Source organism: Cylas formicarius, unplaced genomic scaffold (assembly GCF_029955315.1).
Source record: "Cylas formicarius isolate icCylForm1 unplaced genomic scaffold, icCylForm1.1 PGA_scaffold_6__28_contigs__length_40554024, whole genome shotgun sequence".
Lineage (NCBI taxonomy): Eukaryota > Metazoa > Arthropoda > Insecta > Coleoptera > Brentidae > Cylas > Cylas formicarius.
In genome coordinates this window covers 6,838,356-6,857,519 of record NW_026844347.1, presented here as the reverse complement: position 1 = coordinate 6,857,519, position 19,164 = coordinate 6,838,356, and the positions used below count along the sequence as shown (strand labels likewise).

At 39.3% G+C, this 19,164-nt stretch overlaps 1 protein-coding gene across 2 annotated transcripts in view; it reads left to right on the top strand.

Annotated features, from left to right (window-relative positions):
• Window positions 1-19,164, top strand: part of LOC132704058 (calmodulin-lysine N-methyltransferase-like) — a 35,381-nt gene that overhangs the window by 9,082 nt on the left and 7,135 nt on the right. The window contains exon 2 of one of the 2 annotated variants that reach the window (XM_060673710.1): window positions 11,405-11,477. In XM_060673710.1, coding sequence (XP_060529693.1) covers window positions 11,405-11,477 — 73 coding nt within the window. Of the gene's footprint in view, window positions 1-558; window positions 7,276-11,404; window positions 11,478-19,164 lie in introns of those variants that run through there. The other variant, XM_060673709.1, reaches the window with a different exon arrangement.

Here is a 19,164-nt window from a genome sequence, read left to right as displayed (position 1 = left end):
AATTAAAGCGGATGCCGAAAAAGGGCAAAATAGTTGGAAAGATACTAAATAATGGGGAACTAAGCAGGATGTTGCAATGTTTATATAGAAACGGCAACACTGCATACTTAAAAGTATTTTAGAGCCAGGAGAGCACTTTCTCTTAGATCACCCTGTATAATTTAAAACAAACTTGTTTGTCCGTTGATCTAAACGGCCATTCAGTGTGCGGTATATATTTATGTGGAAGTAAATAGTGTATAAAAACGCACCTATAATATATGTATTAAATAAATTTAATTTCGTAAGTACCATTTTTTATAGCATCTATCATGTATCATATTATCATAAAATAGTTAAAGAAAATTTTGTTTGGGCATTCTTATTCTCTTCGTCTAACACTTTCTAAATAGGTCTTAAGTTGCGACAGCATCCGTTGTAAGGCGCTAGCGCTTTAAACGAACTGTAGTGTGTCCCATTTATTTTTGTAGTATGTGGTTAAGATGAAGTCGCTGATTTAATTTCGCCTTGATGCTTCCCCTCACAAATCGTTTTTTTTTCTCTCTCTATTCTCCATAGAAGTCCACGGACGAGACGTCGGTCAGACGCATATCTTCTTTCGCGCTTTTAAGCACTCGACAGCTCACGGCGCCTCAGTACGACAAAGCGCAGGTCTCCAAACGCACCTGGTTCGAATACTCGTTGAAAGTTAACGGACGCGCTTACTCACTTCACGTAGCTCATCGCGACCGCGCTTTCTCCGCCGAAGACCTCATGGGCTTCAACAACACAGGTAACGTGTGCATCTGGCCTTCGGAGGAGGCGCTCAGCTACTACGCTTGCTCCAACCTGAACCTGTTCGACAGTAGACGCGTGTTAGAGTTAGGCGGCGGTCTTTCATGTCTCGCCGGTTTGTACATCGCCAAATATGGCAACCCGAAGGGCGTCCTCGTCACCGACGGTAACAAAACGTCGATAGAAAACGTGCGGGTCATTCTCCAGCATAACGAGTTCGTCTGTCCAACCGACTGCGCCGTTTTAAAATGGGGCGAGCCGCCGTCTCACGCGCACGAACAATACGACATCATCATATCGGCCGATTGTCTGTTTTTCGACGAGGCCAGAGCAGATTTCGTGAATTGTCTGAACGCGTACTTGGCCAGGGACGGGTTGGCTCTAGTGATGGCCCCCCAGAGGGGCTCGACGTTGAATAACTTTATCCGGCAATCGGAGGCAACCGGTTTGCTATGCGACAAGATCGTTAATTATAACCAGGCGATTTGGGACAAGCGCGCGGCACTGATGGAAAACCGAGACTATGTAGACGACGTCCATTACCCGATCTTGATACAAGTGACCAAAGCTTGAAGCTGCCTTAGAGTATTTCGAACGGTAATTTGGACGGTGTCGCGAGATTTTTGGAGTGTATGCGACCGATGGCCCCCGGAGTCGTCTTGGGGTGATTCGCGTGGGACTGTACATATTTATTTTGTAGTGGGTAGTCCGTTTATTGTAGAATGACCTTTACCTCAGAGTCGGTAAAAATATCAAGAATATTTATTGTTTATATTCACTTATACTTTTAAAGTATCACATCGTTATATATATTATATATGTAATCTGTTCTCGCTCAGTTAAAATTGGATAAATGGTTGATTATCCCATCTTCTTTCTCCACACTACGTGCAGTTTGAAAAGAGAACGGATGCGAAAGTTTAAAACAGTTGACAGTAAAAAAAACATAGAAAATGGTCTGGAACCTAGTCTAAAGTAGTCTAAAGAAATAATAAAAATAAGTATTAAAAATCGAAAAAAACATCATATTTCTATATACGAATTGGAAGTCGCACATCTAAAATGTATTATTTTAAATTTGATTTATTGAAATAGTTGAGTGAGTATAGGTTGAACTTACATCCCTCAGATAAAAGATTTGATTTGCATCTAGTTGCTTAATCATGTTTATGTATCTATATATGCCAATAACTGTCAGAAAACTATTTTTGACAAAACCAGGTTTTCAACTATCGCGATAACCCATTCCAAAGATACTGCGTATATAACTTTTTGTAGAAGCAAAATCAGACGAATTACCCTAAGATAAATGTTCATCTCTAGATCTAGATTGAATGAATGCATGGTAAGACATCAGTGTAGTTACTGCTCACATTTTTAACAATTAGTGCATAGCAGTATTTTGCTAAGCTTGCTACCACACTTGGATACGGGGCTTTCATATATTTTAAGTCTAAGAAAGGAAATATACTCTGTTGTATTAATTTTATGCGATTATGTGGAAATGTTAGTCTATACTGTGCAGCTTCCAAACACAACGCATTGTGGTGTTGGCATATTTAAAAAAGCCCATGACTGGAAAGGTACCGATCGAGAATATCAAAAGCCTGTTTTGCATTTACCTATATTTTATCTGCGTCCTCTTCACTATATCATCTGCATACATTACACTACGTTCACCAGTTATGCTACACTTCATTTGTGCACATAATATACAACAGAAGGCCCGGAATAGAACACTGAAATATCTTACGATTTAGACTGTCAAAAACTTTTCTCGAGACACATGGAAAGAGTTTACTTTTTGTCATTAACTGACTGTCGTATGCGGACAAAAGCTTGTTGGCTTCAATTTTAGATTTATCCTTTCCCAACCCATTCTAATTATTCGTAAGCACCGATCGTCATCAAAAATCAAAAATTCTTGTATACTACTTTTATTAAAGCATTCTTTAAAAAATCTTGAAAAATGCCAGGTGCAAATCATTAAAAAGGCTCAGATTTTTTTACTTTTTAAGCACTTTATTACTGTAAACACTTCCTGTGGACATGTTGGTTTTAGATAGACTGGTGCATCACCTAAGAACACTTTTGACGTTAAAAAAGTATAAGTGAATCCAAACAATTTTAGTCAATGTTTTTTTTTTTGATATTTTTACGCGTGATAAGGTGTCAGTTTTGTTTTTTTTTATTACGGGGAATCATACAATTTGAAGGATGTTTGGAAAAAATGAATAATGATTAGATATTTTTTGCCCATTATTGAAAAAATGCCTACCTACTTACAGAGTCCAGCACCAATAGATATGAATTACGCAGAAAATAGCATATGAAAATAAACATATTATTATTAAAATTTTCAAAATTTTCATTTGGTGGATAATGTCAAAACCACTTTGTTCGATAAACCACATACAATTCGGATGGAAGGTTTTTTAAAATTTTTATTAATAGGCATAATCTCAAACTGTCGAATGTCCTTTTTTTTTCGATAGGGGAAAACCGGGTAAGATGACGAGGTTAAGAAAAAACGTATATATTATTGGTTGTTTATTATAAATTCTCACAAAACTTTCTCATAACAAAATCTTAGGAACTCCCTTATCAAAAATTAACAGTATCGTAACATCCAGTAAGCTCAAAATATTTAAAATGTATAGTTTAAAAGAAAAATGCAAATTCGTCTTTCCCAATATGTCGGATAAGTTGGCGAATGAATGAGGATAAGATGACGAATTAACAGAAGTCACAGACAAAGCAATTTATTCCATCAAAATTGGCCACTACGTCTGAATCCATTGATGGCATTACCATGCCTTTTCGTATGAGCGGCGAAATAAGTCAGCAATATCTTTGTCAGTAATTGTTTGCCCTGGATGGTTTATCATGAAACAGTCGCACTCCTGACTAAAACAAGTTTTTAAGGGACCAAAAAATGACACATCGATAGGTTGTAGTTGACGGGTTGTATGTGGGGGAAATCCGACCATTATAATGCCAGATTCCCTTGCAAAATCGATGGATTGAAGAGTAACGTGGCTATGATGATTGTCCACAAAAAGTAAAATGGATGCCTCCGGAGAGCATTTCGCGTGTTGCTTGAAGTGTTTCAGGTATTTTAGAAATATCTCCGAATCCATCCATCTGTTTTTCTGCGCGCGTCCTGATGACCCTGCAGGTGCTCCATGAAGAAGTTCGTTTTTCATGCGGACTCTGCCGAAAACAAAAAAAAGGTGGCGCAGACCGCTTTTGCCACTCTTCTATGTCCATGTGGACTGAAGACTTTGGGAATTTTGGTGGGCACCGTAGAAGCACTAGTTTCATCTGCATTATAAATGCTTTCGGGTTTGAAGTGGTATTTTGTATATAGTTCACTAACGATATCGAAGAAGATGCCGACTGATTAAATCCCATTAATCTTGCCAACAACGTAGATTCTGGTTTTCGCAAGCTTAATTTCCATTTTTTGGTAAATCCAGCAGTCCAATCTTTTCCGGCCATCCCTTTTTCAGTCTTAAAACGATATTTCTCTCAGTTGAAGAAATATAAGTCCAAAGGAACGTTCATTTACAATTTTTATGTAATTATAAAGTTCTCTAGATTGTTCTTCCGAAAAGCTGTCTCTGAATCTTCCACCATGAACAGGTAAATCTTATTTCTTATTGAAATTGAAAACCGTTCCGCTACACTGTTGACAGATTTGCCTTCTAAGACCTCATTGATGACTGCCTCTATATTAACAGACAGAACCAATTACTGTACAAAATTCGTTCATAAAAATACGTTGTAGGTAAGATGACGAATTCGTTGCGCCATCTTACCCGCCACCATCACATAGAATCAAAAAGGTCAAAACTAATTCAAAATCTATTATTTTTGGCAAACAACAAGACAATATTTTGCCTTAAACCTTATGTTCGCTATACAGATTAATTAATATTCAAATACTTACATTGTGATATCATAAAACACTATTTTTAAGGGCACAAAAATTATAACCTGAACTGTTCAAACGGAAAATGTCAAACAACTCGATCTGCAGACTGCAGTGCCAAGGCAAGTATAAAATTTAGTTCTGAAACTTATTCCTAGATGTCCGTATAAGTTTCATGAAGAATTATTTACATTTTAGAATTTATAACGAAAGTCGCTTCGTCATCTTACCCGGTTTTCCCCTACGTTAAAATTTCAACCTTTCGTTGATACGGAATGGATTTTGAATAGGACAGTCGCGGTAAAAGTTTGATATTATTTAGTGTGTCAAATTGTTATGATCATTCTAACCTAGAACGAGTGACGCTTATTGCTCGTTTTTTGAAAAGTGGTTACAATAATTTACAGGTATCATTAATGTTTTTGGTTTTGAAGCTGTTAAAATTAATGCGATATACACAGTGGTTCAAAATGTTATCAACGATTTTCAATGCGCAGGTCAGTTTTTTGGTTGCGAACCGATTTATGTAAATTCACTGGAATGGTTGACAAATAAATTAGCATTTTTGGGGGTTGATGGTTTTCATAATAGGAAGAATACGTTAGTCGGGTATCGATTGTTCTTTATTATTTCCGGCGTTTTTTGTATTTTCAAGTTAATTTGAAAGATTGTACTTGATCAGTGTGTACAGTGCTATAAGTACCCCGACATATTGTTTGCTTAATACTTTGTACAATTTTAGCCAATTCGATACAAAAATACGTAAAGACTGAATGTTAATTACCGATATTTGGTATATAAAAATGAGAAGGGTAGATTTTGCGTTTAAAAGCGAAGACAAACGTCAGTAACTGATATTTTCCTGAAAAAGGCAACAATACATATTTTAAATATTTGCGGTTTTAATCGTTAAAACTATAAATGTCCTACCATTCCTAAATTATTAATAAATTCACTCGAAATAGATGAACAGAAATTGTGAATTATTTTATATTTTTATGCAGAGCAGGTAGAAATGCATAGTTCAGCTGTATAACTCTGTTAAATAATTTTTGTCCGCGTATTTTACTTATATTTATAAAATGTAAGTACTAAAAGCAAAAAACCAGCTGATTTTGGCTTTTCCCAAAAACTTGACAATTTGACTACACGTCTTCAGTGGGACTGTTGTCGAATATTCATTGCAAAAATGATATGCAGAGTTAGAGTCGATAATTTATGAAATACAAGTTTCAAGCCGGTTTTTCCATTAACGGAAAGAATAATTTCAGTATATTTCAGACAGGTATAGAGTAATTGATTACCTAAAAAGAGGCTCTTTCAACATTTTCAATTTTGATAAAATGCATTCAACTCTTCAAAAGTTATTCACATTGATTTCCGAAAACGGTTCAATACTCCTACCACTTTCCCTTAAGTGATGGAGCAAAAACTATTTAAAAAAGAATCGAATTTATCCCAGCTTTACAACGGTGTCTATTGTATTTTTTTTAGTTGAAATGTAAGATTATTTCTAAAAAAGCGGGATTTAAAATTCAAGAATGCGAATATGCCGCCTGTCGGTCATTCTAGATACAGCATTTTCTCTTGTTCGATTTAGTTATAACCGAATAATCTCGATCGTGTCCTTAATTGACCAGCCAGTACATGGTAATAGGCGTTATATTTTTTATTAAATATTATACAAAAAATACACGAAATAGAAATCATAATATTCTTTCTTCGTCGTCTCAGGAACTATCATTTCCTCTTGAGGATCGATCAAGTAATCAAAATTGAATCTCACGTATAGCTAACAGTTAAGCAGAACAGGACTGAATTTCCCATATTATTACTCTATACTTTTCTGACTTAGCTTATAGATGTTCTATTGCGCATTTGCAGTGTTGCCAGTTTCTTAATTTGCCACAAGTTTATAAAAAAATTTATTTAAGCAAATCAAATTGTTGTAATAGTTTCTTAATGAAATTTATTTATGGCTTTTGTCAGATTTGAAAAAATCAAACTTGCTGAATAAATTATTGAAATATGTGCAGAATACAGTTGGCGATGGCTAATTTGAAATTTACTCGCTTAAAGGCGAGAACAGGAAACAAATGCTATACGATTGGGAAAAGTTGTTTCCCTCGTCAAACTAGAAAATTAGTTAATACTAACAATTGCCGAGCAAGTTATCTATGGCCAAAGGTATTTTTATAGTATTTTTTTTAATTTTATTATAATTGTGACTTATAGTTTCCCAATCAAATGTTTATATTGAGCTGTTTTTATAAAACGCGATCGTCATTTTTAAGAATACCATGATATAGCTCTTGATACATAATTTGGCTTTTTTTAGAGCAAGTCGTTTTGTGAATTAGTTTTAAGTTCGAACCCTTATGCACGTCTAGTCTGAATAACCTTATCTGTGATACTCAATACCAATTTTCCCTTATCAAATTAGAAAACCCCTTAGTTGTATACACCCGTAGCAATGTATCTATTATACTCGCTGAAAGATAACAAAAAAAAGTGTTTTTTATCTAAATTATAGTGAGTATGTTGCTACAATTTAAATAAATGTTCAATCCCAGTACAAAATATTTTTTATTTAGCTTTTGGTCCATAATGGAGTGGAATAAAGTTTAATTTTGAAATAATAATGTACAATATTTGAACCTAAAACCACTACCTAACAACAGCAACATCAAAAAGATCTCCTGCATTTCATCTCATTACGTACTCATTAAGTATGTACGACAGAGTGGGTTTGTAGAAGAGAGATACACTGTGATTAATCTGTATGTCTACAATAATTACACAAGAGAAACTATGAACAAGGGTTATGAGGTTCACTCCGGTGTGTATCGATTTCTGCGCGGCATTTGATTGGAGAAATTTGTACAGTTTGGGGTTACTTGTTCCTTGTTCTTGATTCTCCTATTGCTAGTTGGATTACATTGTCTCGTTTGTACTTTTGTTTACTGCAGCGTCTGGTGCTCCCAAAGTTATTTTTGCTGCTTGTAAATGATATAGGGAATAACTTAGATTAGGATTTGGGTCTGTTAAATTACACCCAAATAGGTCTGAATTAATATATTTTGGGCCCGCTAAGTATTGGGCCGCCCAAAACTTGAATATATTTATAAATGGGGTCAAAATTCCAGCTGTTGACGAAGGTAAAACCTTGGGTATCATCTTTGATAATGAACTCAGATTTCGTACACAGCTTTACAAAATTTGCCAAAAGGCTTATATTAATCTCCGCTAGATCTATAAAAGTAAAGATATTCTAAACTCTAGATTTAAAAAATCTCTTTGAAGCACTGGTTTTGAGTCATCTAAATTACTGCAAGTTTGTCTATGGACTGTGCTTGGATGTTTTGACAAAATATAAAATATAAATGACAGACAGTACAGAATTCTTGTATTCGGGTTATTTATAACCTTAAACGAAGTGTAAGTCATAAACTTCACTATTTAAAATGATTAAATATGTCGAGCCGAGAATAATTACATTTTGCTCGATTTCTTCACAAACTACTTAAAACTGGATGCCCCTCATATTTGTTGGAAAAACTGACTGGAAATCCCATTCATTTCCGTGGAACCAGCTTCAATTGTCACTATGAAGTAGAATATTTAATAAAAATTCTCAGATTAGCCAATCACAGAATATACCTCGTTGCGCTTTTAAATTTCTTTTAAAAAAATATCTCTTACGGAAACTACCTTACTTACTTATCATTTTGCTTTTTTGATTTATTGCTTGATTCATATTACCACTGGTCAATAAGTGTCCAGAGGTAGCTTGGTTCACTAAAACTTTTAAGTCCTTTTAAGTCTAAATTGAAGTCTGTGATCTTCAACTAGTCGTAGTCGTAGTCATTGTATATTTAACTGTGTACGTCAAACGTTCTTGGAAGCTTACACAGGGTATTCCGAAGTTAGTGGAACAAACTCTTAACACGTTCAAAATAAGCTCTAGTTGTCTATATAAACATATGTCGAGAAACCTCCCCTAATAGAGCCACAGACCGTAAAAGGAATGGACCTGACAATGATTTTTGATTTATATTTCCGAAAAAGACTAGGAGAAAGTTTTCAAATGAAAATTATTAATGTTTAAATTTGGTCAGGATCGTCACTTTTGAGGGGTATAGGTACCTTTTTGTAGGTTGGCTTTTAGACTTTTGTCTTATAAAATCCGAAAAGGTGTGTTCTGCTGCAAGAAAAAGGTGCAATTGATTAATATCGCTAAAATGGATTGTTTTCGAGGAAAATGGATTTCAAAAATTCACTCTTTAGCATGCCCTTCTTATTTATTCATAAAAAATTGAAAAGTAGGCCTTGAAACCGGATTAATAGGTTTGTTAATTGTGAATTACCATTTGATGACTGACTAGCAGGCTATTTTAAAGATAAATAAAACCATATTGTCCGGTAAGTTCTCAGACATATTTTCATGACGACGAATAAATTACAGTTATATTTTAATTAACACAACTTTTTGCTTCTTGCTTTATCTCTGCATGAAAAGTGGTGGGGATGTTAGAATATTTTCTTAAATAAATGTCCATATCTCCAAAAGTTCTTTACGCATTTTAATATGCTTGGAGGTGTTAAAAAGGGCGTTTCCTAGGCTATCAATAGCGGTGAGTGACGCGATTGTGATTGCCTATTTTGCCAAAAGGTGAATTTTTCTTCTAAATAAATTTTACGGTAAAAAAAGTTAAAATAAAAAAATTCCACTTCGCAAAGTGTTATTACTGTTTTTATCTCGAATTTACCAACTAAAACTCTAATTTTATTATTTCTGTTTATTACTTTTTTTTACGATTCCTTCGAAAAGCATTAAATTACCCCGCAGTAGATGTTATGTTTAGACACGCTTAGTTTTTCACATCTCGTTTGGTAGAAATTATTTATTTATAATGATCAAGGTTGCCATGAACAAACATTTTGTTTTTATCGGATTAAAGGCGTTTATTGCACTATACTTTTTGCACGACCGTTAGTTTTTGGGTACATTTTTGCAAAATAACACGAATACATTTACTGACATGACTGTCAAAATGGACAAATGTCAAAATTTAAGCCGTGCGGTAAAATATCGGAAAACATTCGATTGCTCACTAACCCGTGCGGTAATATAACGAAAATGTCCCAAGTGGCTCGCATTCGTGGGAAACGAACCTGCACTTTCCACATGTTTGATCGGTGTATAATTAGATATTTTACAGAAGGGAGTAGAGAATAGTATATTATGCAACAAGTGCGGTAAACGAGTGACTAAAAAAGTTTACCAAACGTGTTGCGTACTATACTTTTTCTACGACCGTAAGTTTTTGAATACATTTTTGCCAAACAAAACGAATAAGTTCACTGACATAACAATTAGAATTGACAAACGTCAAAATTGAAGCCATGCGGTAATATCAAATGTCAAAATTTAAGCCGTGCGGTAAAATATCGGAAAACATTCGATTGCTCACTAACCCGTGCGGTAATATAACGAAAATGTCCCAAGTGGCTCGCATTCGTGGGAAACGAACCTGCACTTTCCACATGTTTGATCGGTGTATAATTAGATATTTTACAGAAGGGAGTAGAGAATAGTATATTATGCAACAAGTGCGGTAAACGAGTGACTAAAAAAGTTTACCAAACGTGTTGCGTACTATACTTTTTTACGACCGTAAGTTTTTGAATACATTTTTGCCAAACAAAACGAATAAGTTCACTGACATAACAATTAGAATTGACAAACGTCAAAATTGAAGCCATGCGGTAATATCTCCGAAAATGTCCGAAGTGGCTCGGATCCGTGGAACAAGAAACTCACGTGGTAAAGTAACGCTTCCTGCACACTAGATCGGTGAATAATTAGGTATTTTCCAAAATGGAGTAGATTTTTTTTTCGGATTATGTCAGAAAACTCCACTCGGTAACAAGGGAAGCAATCATAATTGCTTCACTTTTAGCATGATTTATAGTCTAGGTAAAGCCTATTTTAACGGTTCAAAAAGTTCATTAAAATGCATTAAACCTTTTTGGAGATATGGACATTTATTTAAAAAAACGGGTACTAACTTTCGTTGCAAAGATAGAACATTCAACATTAAACAAATATCATTTGAAATCGTCTCAGCTTTATAACAGTACTTTAACCATGATTAATATAAGAAATTTTTGTTGAAATCAAATTTTACGGTTCAAGGTAACAAATACGCCCCTTGGTGGTCGTCTCACGAAATTTAAAATAATTTTCAGCACTACTTGGCCGATTTACTTAATTTTTTACCTCGTTGCCTTACTGAGTACATATTTATTTTGTAAATTTAATTTATATTATTATTATTATGAGTATAGTTGATTGCTATTATTATTATAACTGTGGCACTATTAAAATTAAGTATGTAATTTTCCCAGGAATCAAAAATTGAAATAATATACCGGGTGTTCCAGTAAAAATCGAGAAGCTAATTAAACCGGAAGTGAGTAAGACCTAGGAAATGTTTTTGTATAATCTCGGAGAATTCTAAGCTTTTTCTTATATGAAAAACTTTGAACGTACTACCGTGGGAAGTCCCATATACGAAAAAAGCTTAAAAAAATTATTTGCCATTAAAAGGTTTTATGTAGCAATAACCGCGTTAACTTTTGGACTTGTTGATAGTCTTCTGGCGTTGTTCGTTATTTTAGTTTGTTTTCTAGGGCCGATTATTGGAAATCTCAAGAACGGAAATACTGCGACTTTTGCAAATGTTGGATCGCCGATAACAAACCGGTAAGTGTGTAAATATTGCAATTTGCAATTTACAGTTTCCACAAATTAAAAAAAAAACTGTCATATATATATAGCTACCAGACAAAATTGAGAAGGTCCATTCAATATGCGTATATTGCAATTTGTCAAATCGAGGCTCATAGACGGCCATAAAATTGGACCATTGTGGGCCTACCATCTATTTCCAAATTTGTGATCGAGCCACTCTTTGACATCTGCTGCGTCATGCCGAAAATGAACATTTTGGCGATAGTTTTTGAAAGTATTGACTGTGGTTCGGTAATCTAGGCTTTGGATTTCTTGGATTTTTTGGAAATTCCTCTGATACGTGTTCCCCACACATCTCTTCTTAAAATAAAAAAAAAGGAACCACTCTCTACGCCTCTTGGGGGTTTCTTCTGCACATCTTTTCTCATTTGAATATATTTACCTGCATCTTTTGTGAATCGTGCTTTGCATCCTGAAGGTGAAGGTGAGATTTTAAAAGCATTCAACTGAGATGCAAATATTTTGCTTTATTGCCAAACATCTCCTCAGTTTCAATAATATTAGGCTCCTCCTACTGCAGGCAGTTCTTCGATTCCATTTCAGTCAGGGGTAAGTTTTCTTCTTTTTCTTTTTGTCGAACTTTGACCAGTGTTTCAGCAGTAACAGCAAGCAAGTTCCTCTAAATAATATGCACGATCATGTGTGTGCCGGTAAATAGATCTGGGGATCTAGGTGGCCATTTGATTTTTCCCTGTAAGTAATGAAAATTCTTCGGTGATTAAAAAATATTTGAGAAAAAATCCTCATTTTAGGTTAGTTCGTTCAAGAATTTCTTCACAGAATACCATGCGTTTCTCATGATTTGCTGGTAAAATATGCTGCGTGGTCTGTAATTTATAACACTTGTACCCATTTCTCTTTTAAGTAGTCTGCACTGTTCTTGGTTCTATCTCAAGTTCCCGGCAATTTTTAATTTGTTAAAGCACAAACTTTCAACTCTCGACGTTCCCTTTGCTCATTTAAAGGACGTAAAATTGTGCGGGAATTTTGACCCATTTTCAAACAAAAATTCCATTAATTTCTCGGGGCGAACTACCCGAGAAATTTTTGGCAACACGCGGAGGTGGGAGGTGAGACCCAAACAGGTTTTTATTTAATCTCGCGGTACCAGTCTTCATTTCTTGTCACTCTCTAACATTCCATTCTCGGTGTATCTCTGTCACACTTGCCATAAGGCTATAACTGAATATTTTTCGTGACCGGTATGTCAATCAACGCAGAATTTTGAACAAAATAACATCCTCCGTCCGGCACACTGTCGTCCAGCGCTTTTTTGGCTACCAAACATTAAGCTTACCACCTAGAATGGTGCAAACTCAGATTACACGTATTTAGGACCAAATAATTGCTCAAGACATATCAATTTAGTTGGCTTATTACTCCACCATCTCATGTGGATTTTTTTTTTTACTTTAACATCATTTTACCATTAACGCATTTTTATTTTTTAAAAAACGTCACAATTATGAGAGGCGAAATCAATTGAAATATGTGGTAATGGGACAATATTCCGGTTTCAAATTGAAATTTTAATCCTGACGGGCATGTACCCTAAAGTTATCAGTCGTAGAAAAAGTATAGTATGCAACATGTTTGGTAAACTTTTTATTTTTTTAATTTTATTTTATTTATGCTCTGCTCGTGCCCAATAAACTCGTGCTTCAAATGCCTTTTACTGCACTTGTTGCATAGTGCACTATTTCTGTTTTTTTTTTCGTACCCTGTGCAAAAAAACAAACGTCAGGCACTGCGAACCTTAATATGCGAAACCTTTTATAAAGACTGACTTTTTTCTGTATGTCTCACTGTTTAGTCAATTTGTCCTTATGTCTGTGTTTTAAAGAACGTGCGCCAACGACGCCATTAAAAAAAAGTTTCGAGGTAACAGAGTGTTTAACATTTTTAAAAAGTACGGATTTATAAAAATATACTAAATGTTTTTTATGAACATTTATTTGATGATGAAAAAGATCACCATTCTTCTGCATCGCAACCATGTAACCCATTGACAACTCTTGCATTTCTGGACCCAAAAATAATTTCTTCAGCAGTTTTTGAAATACCGACATGAAAACTTTTGGTATTAAAGTGGGGCGCCCCCGCAGGCTTCCAAGCACTTAGGCCACCAGATGAGCCCGTTGCGCCCCCAGACCGTGCTAGAGGGCGTCCAGAATGCCGCCCCTCCTATGGAAGGTCAGCAACTCCTTTAGCCCAATACCATGCACTGAGTCAATCAGGGCCGTTCCGAAGACTCCAAATCTTGCCCATTTCAAAGCAGGGCACTGGGTGAGCAGATGTTACGGGGTCTCCTCCCCTTCCATGCACCACCTGCACTACTCCGGGTCGTCTCCAATGCCTAGCAAGCAAAGATGCATCCTAAGCCGGTGTAGGCCCCTGTTAGTGCTCTGCACTCCCTTCTGGTCAGTCCAAGCAGCTCCCTGGTCCGAGGGAGGGCGGGCCCATTCATCATAAGCCTCGGCTGCCTCATTCCTGGAGCAACCCTCCAGCCCACTATGGCCCGTTCTCTCACCTAGCAGAGCAACGTGACATTCCTCGCCTCGGCCACATTCTTCAGTACGCCTTTGCACTTCTTTATAAACAGGGAGCGAGAAGCGAGAATACTCTCCTGCTTCCGTGGTTGAGCCGAAGCACCTCTCGGGCGGCCATCAATATAGCGAAAATTTCCGCCTGAAACACGGTGCAGTGACCCAGAGGGACCGACAAACTCGATCCCGTTGTCTCGCAGTACCCTCCAGCTCCGGCCAAATCTCCCATTCTGGACACGTCCGTGTACCAGACAAGTCCATCCCTGGAGCCAACTCTGCCCTCTCTCCACTCTTCCTTTGATGGGAAGAGAAAGGTCCATTTGTCAAAGAAGGTCATCTCAGGGATCATGACGTCACTCGGCATGACCATAACACCACAATCCCCGGTCCAGCCCTGTAAAATATCGTACGGAATCCGCTTGAAGGTTCCCTCTCTTCAGAGCTCGCAGCTCGCTAGCCTGTCTAGTCGTCCTGGCCGCCTCCATCGGCACCCAATCCGCAGACCCTCCAGAGCCTCTAGGGTCCTTGTGGGTGCCGTCCTCATGGTGCCCGTTAGGCAGAGGCAAGCCAATCTCTGCAATTTATCAAGAACTAGCCTTGCTCTTGCTCTTTTGGTCCCCCGCCACCGTGCCACTGCCCCATGCGTGAGCATAGGCACCACCATGGTACGGTAGATCCAATGCCCCAGGCCCCAAGTACCCCCTACCGCTCTCCGGCACGCCCACAGAGCTCCAAAGGTCGGCCAGGTCCTTGATGTTATGTGTTCCTGTAAGGTCAACTTGGAGTCCAATCATACCCCCAAGTACTTGACGCTTCCGCTTGCAGAAAGAGGCACCCCATCCATCGAAATGTTGAGGTTACGCTCCACCTTCCTTTTCCTGGTGAAGTGACCATCTCCACCTTGTCAGGATTGAGAGTTAACTTGCTGTCCGGGCACCATTGTGAGAGTCTTGCCAATGCCCCGTTCAGGACCTGTCATTAACACAAGGTCATATGCTTGGGCATAGACCCCGTGTTCTTCCCTCAGAATATGCAATATCTCGTTCACCACTAGGCACCACAGGAAGGGGGACAAAACCTCTCCCTGTGGACAGCCCCGTGATGAGCCGATGGAGACCTGCTCCCCACCCAGTCTTGCCTCAACCCTTCGGTCGGTTAGCAAGGAGCGGATCCATTTTACAATGACCGTCTCCCCTCCAGTATCCTCCACCGCCATGCACATCGAGTACAGGGCCATATTATTGAAGGCCCCTTCGATATCAGGAAACACGCACACCGACAGCCGTTCCGAGCCCAAACCCTCCTCCAACCTGGAAGTCAGATGGTGAAGAGCTGAGCTCACAGACCCGCCGCTTCGGTACGCATGCTGAGGCAAACGAGCCGGTATGACTTCTGGTCCGTGTAGTCGTTCTTCCCTACTTTGGGGATGAACACTACCCTGCTGTGTCTCACAGCTCGGGAACGTATCCCCTCGCAATGGAGGCTCTGAACAGGTCCATCAGCGGGCTGGTTAGGAGACCTCCGTCCCTTTGCAGCAGAGCAGGGAAATACTCAATCTCCGCCCGCTGACTTGAAGGGGCCAAAGATGTCAATAGCTCACTTCAGCCTACTATGGGAAGTGCGTGGTCAGCAACTGTTGTAGTGTGTCCGCTGGTCCCGCTCCACCGCCGGTACTGCGGACCACTCCCAGTCTTCCCGCCGGGTCACTTTTGATTACCCTAAGGAGCCGAGTCGCGTCCGGGGTATTCATTACTTCGTCGCAGTAGCCTCTCCAGGCCCTTCTTTGTGATGCTCGTAGTTCTTTTTTGTACTGTCTACGGACCTCTCTATAGAGATCCCAGTCCGCACCTAGGTCGCTGCTCTTCGCTGTATTGAACAGCATCCTCACCCTCCTCCTGAAACGCTCCAGGGAAGAGCTCCACCAAAGAGTTCCTCTGTATCCGGGCAACTATTCTCGAAAGCCCGTATCGTCGCGGAGCTGACGCGGTCGGCGGCCTCGTCAATCTCCTCCGATGTCCGGTGTTTTCTCGGTATACCCCCTAGGCGCCAAGAGAGCTCCTCCCTATAGAGTCCCCAGTTTGTTGCCCGGGGGTTCCTAAATCTAATGGGTTCCCGCACACCCATTTCCAACACCCTGGTACAGAGTGTCAAGTCTGTAACCGAGCTCCGACCTGTCGCAAAAAACGTGTGTCCTGCCCCTCTGTTGGCTACCTGCAGCCCTGCTGAGGTCCACTAGGTCTGCCCCCCTTCGATTGGTCGCCGCGCTGCCCCACAGAACGTGGTGAGCATTGCTATCGCCAATCAAAAGAAAAAGTTCACCTCCTCACAGTAGGAGGCTAAGCCAATGATCTCCTCCGGAGGACAGCTGCGGTCGCTTGGAAAATACGCAGAGGCGACTACTACTTCCGTCATGCCGTCCCGAGTGGGGAATCTGACCAGAATTATAACCAGGTCCCTGGAAGCCTTGTCCCTTAGGAAAAAGGCCTCCAGGCCCTGGTAACGCCCCCTCAGGAGTCGACACTATGCAGCGTCGATCCTCCCAGAGATAAACCCCTTGGTTTTACAATCCAGGGCTCTTGAATCAGTCCCGCCCTCCGAAATTTTCCTGCATAAGTGAGCCGTTGCGGCCCTGCTGTGTTGCAGGTTAATTTGTACTATCCCCATGAAGGTATTGCTACAGGAATACCATGTGAAAGTCTCGATGCTAGCCTCAGCCCGAATCCGAGCCAAAGGTAGCACTTCCCTCCGCTTCCTGACTGGTGGACCCTGATGGGATCCCCCGGTCCACCTCCTTCCGAGATTCCTCCTCGGTTCTCCCTTCCTCGGCCCTCTGGAGGTTTCCTCCACAGAAACCTCGAGCGCTGCTTTCAGGCCAGGCCCATTAAACTCCTTGGACGAGCCCTCTTCGTGTAAACCTCCCGCGGCTACCTCATCCCCCTGCGGCCTCGGCGCCGCCATATTCATTTTAATCTGGGTCGCCAGGCAGAAGAGAAGTGAGCCCTCACGGGATGGCGTTTGCCGATTTCTCGTCCATGCCCACCACCAACCTTGTGCCCCTTGCGTCCTCCGTCCTCTGGCAGACCCTCCATGCACGGCAATCTAGGCCATTGTGAGCTGCCAGGCAGCGGACTAGTGCCTGGTTCGAGACACCCGCCCCCAGGCCCGGAACCCAGACAGCCGCCCTTCTAAGCCTCAATCCTTCTGGATTGACTTCAACCAGGTTTTCAAGATATACATTCTTCGCGGAGGTTAAGAGACCCTATGAACCGCAGTAGGTCCTCGGAAGACAGTTCCTGCCCTCTGAGACCCACCACCGGTTCAGGTTCCCCCGCCGCCAATTGCGCATAAGACCGAACCCCCCTGTCAGAGCCACCCGTCTTTCCCGGACCCAGCTTTTGCCGGGCCGCGTGTCGTCCGCCGACCCCCGGCAGGTGCCCCAACCTGGGTGGTCTCTCCCATCTTTCTCTTCCGCTTCCCGCCTGCCGTTTCCGGTGTGCCCTCCATTGACGGCACGGCGGGATTCCTGGGCGCCGGAAAAAAAACCCGTCCACGGTTCCGGAACCGTCACCGCGAGTCTCTTCTTCTTCGTCCTCCTTTTTTCTGCCCTACTCCTGTGCCCACCCGCGAGGCGGCACCCGACGCATGGTTTATCAACTGACTAAAAGACAGTTGGCACTGTTATACCCTGTGTAAGCCCTTAGCCACGATACGGCAGCTGGACAGGGTGAGTTGTTCCACGACTGGTTATTTGTTAGCCCTATTGGATTTTTACCTCCACATGCCTCCTTATTCCCAGCCACCCAGGCCGGTGGGAGCCTGGGCTCATCTATCCGGCACCTGAAGACGCGCCTTATGGATAGCTGAACCACAGAGGTTCAGGGCGCTAGCTAGCTACTTTTTTAGTTCAGCAAATGTTATACCACATTTCTGTAGATAAAACATACCATTTTCGAGATAATTGCATTGTAATATTTTATTTCAAATACACACAGTTAATTGAGAATGAGTTAGAGAAGATATGAGAGAGAAGGTTGATATTCATTGATTTAAATATAAGATCTTTTACAATTATTTTAAAACGGAATAAAAAATCATTCAAGTCAACAAATAATAAAAATATGCGTTAGTAAAATATCGCTTATTGTTGCACCTAGTGTACGCCCAAAACAAATTCTGAAAATAAAGGTGACTTTGTATAAGGTTGTCTATTCCGGCAATTTATAGTTTCCACATTTTAACATTTCTCTGTTACAATAATGCTATAATACGGCTCTCAGGCGTTGTTATTAGTCAGTCAAAACGGCCAAACGTTCTAATCTTTTCTTTTTTTTTTTTTTCATTAAAACCCAGAATGTACTCAAAAAATAAAAGATTAGATCTTCATAATAGTTACATTGAAAACAACTCGTTAACCTGGAGAGAATATCCCAGAAAATATCCACAAATAAGAATTCCTGACAATTTTTTTTTTTTTTAAAGGAATCGAAAGTGAATTGAAATATTTTAAAGTATTAGAAGAGGGATTACATTTAAAAGATCCTAACATGTGTAACTATCACATAAGTTTAAAAATAAATAAATAAAATTCATCTCATCTCATACAAGTTGTATATCCCACATTGATTTAGAAGTTGAATTTCGTTAGTAATTCTATTTTTTAGAGCTTCAGCATCATAACCAACTAATAAGAAAGCTTAAGAGCCGTTTTATAGTTTCATTACAATCGAAAAATATTAAATTGTTAAAAATTTTCGAAACTATAAAGTTCCGAAGTAGACATAATACAAACCTACTTAAATTTTTAATGACAAATCGGATAAAATTTTAATATTAGGGTGTTTCCCTTTAAAGATGTTAACTTTTTACGTGTTTTATAATTTAATTTTTTTTGCTTTATTATTGCTCCCCAATATTAGTTTAACAACCAACCAAAATTAAATAATTAAATTTCCCTTATAGAAAAAATTGTTAACTGTTTTAGGTCCTGCAAATGTCATTTTTAGGTATCCATGAAATATATCTAGAATATTCTGAAAAATACCTAAACGCGATGATATACATAATATAGATTTAACATAAGAAAGTTGGTATTT